The 9,923-nt window shown below is 35.0% G+C and overlaps 1 protein-coding gene across 1 annotated transcript in view; it reads right to left on the bottom strand.

The window, feature by feature from the left end:
• Window positions 1-435: 435 nt before the first annotated feature.
• The window catches only part of NAF1 (nuclear assembly factor 1 ribonucleoprotein), a 41,763-nt gene continuing 32,275 nt past the window's right edge, over window positions 436-9,923 (bottom strand). Inside the window, exons 6-8 of the mRNA XM_036424376.2 lie at window positions 6,727-6,778; window positions 3,059-3,161; window positions 436-1,319 (exon numbers count right to left, since the gene is read on the bottom strand). Of these exons, the coding sequence (XP_036280269.1) occupies window positions 853-1,319; window positions 3,059-3,161; window positions 6,727-6,778 (622 nt within the window). The 3' untranslated portion in view covers window positions 436-852. The remainder of the gene's footprint in view (window positions 1,320-3,058; window positions 3,162-6,726; window positions 6,779-9,923) is intronic.

The raw sequence follows: 9,923 nt of genomic DNA, 5'->3' as shown, positions 1-9,923 counted from the left end.
AGTCTATGGGCTTGTGTTGAAAATGGTGTCCAGATTACTCCAATGCTTATGCTAATATTATTTCCTAAGACTGTCAAGGAATTTGTGAAGCACCAACTTCCCACAAAGTGTTGATCTGAGAATGAATAAAACTAGATTCAACTCCTTGCTACCTCACTGAGTTTAAGATACTTAACCCTTTTGAACCCTTAGCTAGGCTCTTATTTATTAAACTAGAGGCCCGGTGCATGAGAATTTGTAAGGGGGTGGGGTTTGGTGTCCTTCAGCCTGACCTGCACCCTCTCACAATCTGGGAGCCCTAGGGTAGGGTCCCTAGTCACAACTTCACCAACATATAAGGTTTTCCTTCTCAGTATCCTTTCTTGTTTATTTTCATCAGAACATTCACATTTATTGGTAATTTGCATTTATAATCAAAATAATTTCCAAAGTCTAAATTTTATAAAAATAGTTTATTTTAAAGACTCTCAATAAGACTTCAACATCACATTTTCAGATATACCAACAAGAAAATCAGTATGTTCAGTATATTTTCATCCATGATGAAAGTTGCTCTAGAATCTATTCTTAAACCTATATATATTGTTTTTTGAACAGGGATGGGAAAAGCATGGTTTAAAAGTTTTAATTAAATATTACATAATTGTAATTTTCCTATAAATCAAAAGTGAAATTTTCATATGGATACAATTTCAAAAAGGTTATAAATATATGTCAACTCACAACTAAAAGAAAACATTCAGTTTTTCACAATGTTTTAAAAATCTAGATCCATTATCTCTCTTAAAAAAAAAAATCCTTCCCATATAAAATAAAAAACCTATACATTCCTCTGGTAATGCACATATTTACCTAATAGTAAGATCCAAAATGAGAAGAATTACTATCTCCAGAAGAGGAGGATGGAGGCAAGGGAGGAGGGGGAGGAGGTGGAGGTATCGAGTACGGTATGGGAAGAAATGGATGAGGTGGCATGTTAGGTGCAGGCCAGCCCATGTTTACAAATGCAGGTGGTGGAGGGGGAGGTGGTGGTGGTAGTGGAGGAGGGAGTGAAAAATTATGCATGCCAAACATGGGGGGAGGAAAGGGATACTGCGGCCTAAGATTATCTTGTCTCTGAGATGGAAATCCCGAAGTTTCCTGAGGTGCCATGTGCTCTGAGTTATAAAACTGTGGAGGGGGGGGCCTGCCATGGCAAGGCTGAGAATATCTACCCCGGGAGAATCCCTGTGTGAATTCTCTGTTGCGATATCCTTGTGAATGCTCTGAAGCAGAGCTGTGAACATTCCAATTCTGATGTACTTCAGCAAAATCTTCACCTATGAGCAGGGTAAAAAAAAAAAAAAAAAAAAAAAAAAAAAAAAGCATAAAAACAAAATTAATTTTAACACATAAAAAATACTGTTTAAAATTTCACTAAAATATTTTCTTTAACTCCCAGTATATCTTATGGCAGTTAAAAATGTGTAAGATTTAAAATGACCAATTTTAAAGCATCCAAAAACAGAGAATCAGATAAGGAAAAAGTTAGCAAGTTAAAAAAAAAATTTACACAATGACTACTGGTCTGTAACCAAACAGCAGAGAGAACATTAGATATTATCATCACCCAAATCTCAGAAGCTGAGTGGGGAGCCTAGACTTCCTCTCGTAATGTTTAAGGAGATGCTTTGACCTCCCACCAGGTCATGTCACAGCCGGTTGAATAAGGAGCCAGTTACAGGCCTCCTGCAGTGACTCTAGAGATCACATGGGGAACTTGGACCTCTGCCTCCACCGCAACAACACAGGCCTCCTCACCTCCTGCACTTTCTGGTGTCAGAAAAGCCCTACGGGAGAGGCAGGACTTTGATCACAACCCAGAGGTGGCGAGGCCATCCACCACTGTTGTCAGGGGAGCAGTAATGAGGTAGCCTTGCCCCACCAGGCACAAGAGGAGGCCTACACTTGCCCAGAAGTAAAAGGCACCTCCTGGCCTTTTACTCACTTCCCTGTCAACAGAGACTGAGAAGAAAACCTAGACTTGTATCCCTATCTGGTAGGCAGAGTAATGTGACACCCTACTTCCTTTCTTGCCAGAGCAGTTTTAAAACCAAGACTGTTAAAACAAAAGATTTAAGTAACATATAAAATAATACCTAAAATGTCCATGTTCCAATTAAAAATAACTCATCGTACCAAGAGCCAAGAAGATTCCAAATTCAATGAAAAGGGAAAACTAATCAAGGCCAATACCAAGATGATAAAATGTTAGAATTATATGATGTTAACACCTCCAGAAAATTTGACATATGACTTTTTGAAGCTTGCTGTACATACAACAAAATAGCAAACATATCAAATCACATATATATTTGTCAACATAGGTGTAACTCCATCTATTGAAAAAAATCCGCATTATTAATCGGTACACCTGGTAGAGAACAGATTACTGGTTGCTGGGAGTTGAGGAGGAGGTGGGAGGAAGGAAAGTTTGAGTTACTATATAAAAAGGCAATCTGAGGGATCTTTTCCTGTTTTGGAAATGTACTGAATCCTGATTATATCATTGTCAATATCCTGGTTGCAATATTTTACTTTATAGTTTTGCAAGATATTACTATTGCAGTAAATGAAGCAATGGGCATATAAGATCTTTTTATTATTTCTTACCATTCCATTTCAATCTACAAAAAGTTTAGTTTTTAAAAAAGAAAGAGAATAGAAAAGGTATTATAAAATGAAGTGAATGTTAAAAAAATAAAGTATCTTGAGTAAGATAATAGGTATCATATCATTTAATTCTAAAAATGGAAGACACTAGGTTTTTAAAGAAAAAATGCTAATGAGCACAAATAACTCTAACAAGGTCTATTTTGTCTTTCTCCCCAGGAGTCATTTTTACATCCTCAAGTTTGAAAAACCACCACTGAACATTTCTTGCTTTAAAATGCCTCCAATGCTAGTAGGATAGCAGATAAAAAATAAAATCCAGATATTTTCTTCAGTTTTATTACTAATGAACATATAAATATAAGCAAATATTTTTTAAAAATTGATATATGTTATATTTACTCACCTGACTCATTAAATTGAGATTTAAATTTTTTCCGGCCTTGAATGCGATTTTTTTTTCTGTGTTTGGCTTCTTTTTCCTTTTCATCATCACTAAAATCTATGGCCTGACAGAGAAAAATATACAGATTTACATCATATGAATTTACCAATTTATAGTATATACTTAGAGCTAAGAAGAATAAGCCTATTATTTAACACTGTCACTAAAAGATACTCTTTTGATACTTAGTAGTGGCAGTAATATCTGAATTAATTACACATCATAGAAAAATACTTTTTTTTTTTTTTTTTAATAAGTGTCTAAAGCTCTTTATAGACATAGGCCAGTAAGCAGATGAGTACTCAAGGTTTTTTGGTTTAATTCCTAGGAAGTTTCTGATAGGTAATTTTAAAATGCCAATTTTACCAACTTTGAGATATGGCTACTTCCTAGCTAGTAGTTTGAGTTTCAGTTTAGAGTCAAGATTCATCATAGTATCAGCTGCCAAAAATGCTAAAGAAAGGATTAGTTAGGAATATGCAAATGACAAAGTATCAGACTAATATAAATATAGGAGAATGGGCCCTGACTCAGTTGGCTGAGGGTTGTCCCATGCACCAAAAGCTCGCTGATTGGATTCCTGGTCAGGGCACATATCCAGGTTGCAGGTTCGATTCCCAGTGGGATGCCTGCAGGAGGCAACTGATGGATGCTTCTCTCTCACACTGATGATTCTCTCTCTCTCTAAAATAAATAAAACATATTTTTTTAAAATAGGGAATGTTATACTTTTTATTCAAAATTTTACACATACTCAGTACAAACCAAGTACTGTTCTAAACACCATAAAGTTATTAATTTTTTATTAATATAATGTCAGGAACAGTAAAGGTTATAAGGCAAAATAAGGGCAGAGAAAACCTCAAGGGATGTTATTTAGAGAGGATTTCAGAAAAAGGATTTGATAAGCAGATACATGATGCATGATGCAATTTCCAAGAGGAAATAATTTTGAATTATGAAAGCAAGTCATAAGTAACTAAGAATTGAGATTCATTGTTATAACCCCCCCCCAAAAAAAAAACACACACACACAAAAAAAAACTTAGAAGCTTTATATATTATGACTTTTATGCTTTCTTAAGAGTTTAGGCATTTATTATTCTATTAATATCAGAAAACAGATAATTATGTTTCTTAGAAAACATAAAAGCAGGCTAAGTGTGTATGCATGTATGTACATTTAAAAGGAAGAAATATAATGTATAGGATTTTCAGTTCAGTCTTGCTAAAATATATTCTACATCAAATCTTCCAGGAACCAAGAGTCCATAACCTCAGAATCCATGATCAAATTCAGAAAAACAACAGATATTAGCACCTTCACTGATCTTAATGTGAAAGATTTTTAAGATTGTGTGAAATCTGATATCTGCTGGGCAGTGGGACACATTGAAATAAGATGGAAAACATTTCTTTCTCTGAAATTGTACAGTCAAATGTGAAGGTAGACACATAAACCAATGAGCAAGTGCTATGCTTTATTTAGTGCTATGGCAATATGAGGCTGAAGGAAAAGAAAAAGGGCAAGGAAGATTTCTTGGTATGGGTAACCCAAGATAAATCTCTAATGATGAGTTAACAGTAAAAATAAGGGATAGGAATTTCCAAGGACTGAGAATATGTGTAGAGGCTCAGTAAATTCAAGAAATGAGAATGACTCTTAAGACAAACTGAAAGCTTCTTCAAGAGAAAAATCAGACACTGAAATTAGAGACCAAAAAACTTATTGTGCTATTTTAAATAAATGGATATTGTCCTAAAAGCAGGAGGGAGATATTAAAGGATTTAATTAGTAATAGGCTATTTTAAAGAGATAGTTTTGCCAATATTTTGCTATCACCTCCCTATAATCAGGTAAAACTTCACATTTTCCTTAAACACCAATTAATTTAAATTTGCATTTATTAAACACATTCATTTATAAGAATCCATATATTAGAAAAGAATATGAAGATGATTAAGATACATTCTCTAAACGTTTTGGCTCCTTTATGCAAGCCCAACATTTCCTATTTGCACAGAATGATTTCTTAAAAAAGTTTAAAACCCAGATATTAAAAAATTAACCTATATTTAATATCAAGCCATATTCTAAACTCTACAATATCATCATAGTAAAATAAACTTTAGAATTTCAGAGTTTTCCATATTATGAAAATAATGGAGTCAACTATTTAGAAAAAAAACTACATGAAGTATGCTCAGATTAAATTTCATAATTAACCTAATCAAATAATTTTATAAACCATGAGTACAACCATAATTAACTTAAATGCTTCAGTCTGAAACAACAGGGATGTATAAGAATATATACACTTCTCAAGAAATACCTTCTAAGACTTTTGTAAAGTCTTAAATATTTTAAAAACATGTAATTTCAATAATAAAATGCCCTATACATAATTAAGAACATTAAGTGATTCTTCAGGCCTTAATGGAAATCACATGTATATACATCATAAACTAGAAAATAAAACCCATGGTAATTTGGATACTAAACTAAGATTACTCACTTGTCAAATGACTCACGGTGGCTAAGTGACCCTCTGAGTGAGCATTGCCTGATTCATGTCTCAGCAAAATTAGACATTAACATAGACCATTAATCTTCAACATTGAGATTAATGGTCTATGTTCAAAATAAACAAGGTTAAATCTACAAATACCAAGAATTTATAATACTGAAAAACTTCATCGGAACTACTGAGCACATAAAAAGACTCTCAATAATAATAATTTTATACTATATAAATTCATATTATTTTCACAAAATGTATACACTCGTAATTTCTGTATTTTAATAACTTAAAAATATGCTTAAACATCTCCATGGAAAATGAAATCGAATAATTCTACAGATTATCACTGATTCCATTTCACATCTCTAGAATGACTGTAATATCAAGCTACTTTGGAACATAAAACTAGTCTGGTTGGCACAGATTCAAAACATAAAGTAAAAAACTCTTTCTCAAAAGAAATTTATTCTTATTGATTTCAGAGAGAGGAAAAGAGAGAGGAATAGAGATATTTCAGAGATAGAAATATTGATGACCAGAGAGAAAATTACTCATCAGTTGCCTCCTCCATGCCACCTACTGGGGATTGCGCTGTCACTGGGACTAGTGCGCTAACCAGGAGTCAAACCATGACCTGGTTCACAGGCTGGTGCTGCTACCTGAGCCAACCAGGCCAGGCGAAAAATTCTTTTTAGAAAAGGAATTACATTGTAAAAATGCAGAGATAGGTAGATTCTAATAATTTTGTATCTCCAAAAGAAAGAAAGCTTATTAAACATACCATTAATAAATATCTTCATGTCTCACATGGCTAAAATCACTAAATTGAAGAATAAAACATTTTTAAAATGGCAATTCTGCCTTCACCAGGTATTAAACTGATTAAAAACAGAAAATTGTAAGTGCAATGACATGCTAATAATTATTAAAATGTGACTGAAAATATCTTTTCAATGGTCAATAAAAAATTCTTATTGAAAGACACACAGCAGTAATGTGGGAGACAGGAAAAGGCAAATAAAGAGCATTAAGGTCAAGAATGATGAATTTATAAGATTAAGTTCTATCTTACTTTCTAAAATATTGTGCAAAAAGACTTATCCTTACATCTGGTGGTGGTTCTTGATCATTTTCCCATGATGCATCTGATCCCTTCTCTCTAGGAAGAGAAAACAAAAAGTCAAAGAAGTACTTGCTGATACTGTTAAGGACATATAATTTTACAGTATTAAAAATAATAAAAGTATCCCCTGGCAGGCATAGCTCTGGGTCAGTGGTTAGAGCATCAGCCTGTGCACCAAAGGGTCACGGATTCAATCCCCAATCTAATGGGCTGCAAGTTTGAAACCTGCCCCCGTCGGGGTGCATGCAGGATTTGTGTCTCTCTCACACTGATATTTTTCTTTCTCTCCCTCCCTTCCACTCTTTCTAAAAATCAATGGAGAAAATAACCTCAGGTGAGGATTAACCAAAATAATAATAATAATGATAAAGGTAGAAGACATGAGCTCAACTCTTAATTTGCAACACACATGAAAATAAAAGCTAAAAATAAAAAACCATCTTTTGTCCTTTACTTTGTTTCTGAAGATGTGGGGAGCTCATAAGAAAAACACATCATTTGGACATTTTAGGATTGGGGCGGGAGGCGGGGGAGGGAGAGGGGGGAGGTCAGGATAAGAAGTGAAGGCTGTGGTATACAGAGAAAAGTGCTTTTGCAGTTCACAAGCATCTCCAGATGTTATGACTTTGATTAATGCTTTCATGATACCTGAGCTCAAAAACTAACTTCAATAAACGCTTATTCTACACAAACTATAGGAGATACACTGTTCCAGGTGCTAAGGACAGAAAAACAAATACAAGGCATTTCCTTGTCTTAAGATTTATGGATTTAATGGCAGTGATAACAACATGAAATTCCTTTTCCTCAATTTACCTGAGGCATATCAATACTCCATGAGTAACCAATGCTTACTCAAACAACATTGTCAAAGCAGAGAGAGTAAAAGGCTTTCTAGTTTGGGGAGGAGGAGGAGGAATTTTGAAGATTCTGAAGGACAGTATAATCACAAGCATTAATTACTTTTAGTGGAAAGTTTTATACTCCATGACCAACAAAAGTATATATATAATTTAAGAAAACTAATTTTAAATCTTAGTAATCTTTTTATTTAATAGTTTGACAGCATCTTATTATTTGATTATATTAAAATACTAGAGGCTGATGCACCAAATTTGTGCATGGGTAATGGGTAGAATCCCTAGGCCTGGCTGGTGATCAGGGCTGATGTACGGGGTGACTTGAGGGGCGATGGGGGTGGAGGCTGGCACTGCCTTGGCTGTCCTGGGGTCTGGGAGCAGCTCCTGCATTGAGTGTCAGTGAGCCTCATAACGACAGGTCATTCTGCAATTTGGTCGATTTGCATAGTAGGCTTTTATTATATAGGACTAGAGGCCCAGTGCACTGGTAGGGTCGCTAATGGCTGGTGGGGGCCAGCCAGGTACTCCCTCCCTTCCCCCTACCCCCAGTGCCTGCAGGTGGCCAGGCCTCCTTCCCTTCCTTGCCACAACTGGCCAGAGCCTCCCTCTTTTCCCCCTTGGCCTCTTGCTGCTGGCCAGAGCTTTCCTCCCTTCCTCTGGCCGCCTGCTTCCAGCCAGGGCCTCCCTCCCTTCCCCTGGCCTACCCTGCTGCCTGGTCGAATTTTGACATTATACTTAAGGCATTAACTCATTTTTCCACCACTTAAAAAAAAATTATCATCATACACCTATGTATTTAACATAGCTCTAATACACCTTTTTTTCCATATATGCCATCTCATGCCCTGTGGTGCTTTTAGTTTGGACTTTAATGACACTAGTAGGAAAAGTGCCCCAAATAGTGCATTTAGTTTTGAAAATCAAAATCTACTAACGAAAAGATCAAGCAAGATTTTAAAAATCACTTTTCACAGAAAGTTCATGCATAGGTAGCTAAGATTTAAACAGCCTTCCTAGAGGCAAGTTAGCTGGAGCGGAGCTGACCTTCTCTACCTCAAAGGCAAAGTAATTCCACTGAGTGCCTATGACAGATCCCAAAATGCAGTTTTGAACAGAACAGGTTCTGACCTCTTCTGCGGTCAAAGTGGTACCTCTGCAGAGTAGGCCTAATTCTCCAACTTTTTAGTTTATTAATTATTTCTTTCCAGGACAAAATTCTTGTTTTTACAAATAAAAAACAAAGACTGCTCCAATTATTTAAAATCTATTTAATAAACATTTCAGATTTTCTTTCAGGTTTATCTGTTAGAATTTTATATGGCAAAAGAAAAATATATGGTATATCCACAGCAACACCCTAATATTCAAAGCAGAATGAAATGCTACTTATTTAAGGTATGATTTTAAAATATATTACATAATCTTTACGACTTTGCTATCTATTTAATTCACCTGTCTTATCAGCAGTCATTTAGAAAAATTAACTTTACACAGCCTAAAGAATAAGTTAGGTTTTGAAAATATTCCTTCAGATAATTATGTGGATTCTTAAACATTAGCTGAATTAATTATCAGGAACAAAATTTTCATTTCTGAAATAATGAATGAAATTCAGAGACTTGATATGTAAGTACCCTGTTTCCTCGAAAATAAGACAGTGTCTTATATTAATTTTTGCTCCCAAAGATGTGCTAGGTCTTATTTTTAGGGGATGTCTTATTTTTCCATGAAGAAGAATATGGTACACATTTATTGTTAAATGAAAATAAAGGAAATTTATTACCTGTATACGGTACGGTAGTACGGTAGTTGTCAACACAAACCAGACAAACTGTAAATCCTACAGTATCAAGAATTTACTCATTTATCCAATGACAATCATGTCATCATCTTCTGGAACATCATCATAACAATCCAATTCCTGAATTTCCTGGTGAACCTCTTGTGACTCCATTTCTTTCAGAATCAGTGGACCAAATCTCATGTTTAGCCTAGGGGGGCCTTATTTTCAGGGGATGCCTTATATTTCACTCAGAAAGAAACCTGTAAGTATGTCTTATTTTAGGAGGATGTCTTATTTTCAGGGAAACACGGTAGTATAGAGACTTTCTTATGCCTATTACTTTTGTCATAGCACTAATACTATTCACTGCGTAAAGTTGCCTTTCTATTTCTTGCAAAAACCATATCCCTGATGTTTCACCTATGAAAGAGACTTGTATGTCAAACTGAGTGCAGTCTTTTTGGATTAAAGATCTCCATTTCCCCTCCCAATGTTCTGAGGCCTTCTCTTTCACTTCTAACTTGACAATATTTTTAGT

Source organism: Pipistrellus kuhlii, unplaced genomic scaffold, assembly GCF_014108245.1.
Source record: "Pipistrellus kuhlii isolate mPipKuh1 unplaced genomic scaffold, mPipKuh1.p scaffold_m20_p_8, whole genome shotgun sequence".
In the NCBI taxonomy this organism is placed as follows: Eukaryota; Metazoa; Chordata; class Mammalia; order Chiroptera; family Vespertilionidae; genus Pipistrellus; species Pipistrellus kuhlii.
This window is presented reverse-complemented; position numbering and strand designations above follow the sequence as displayed.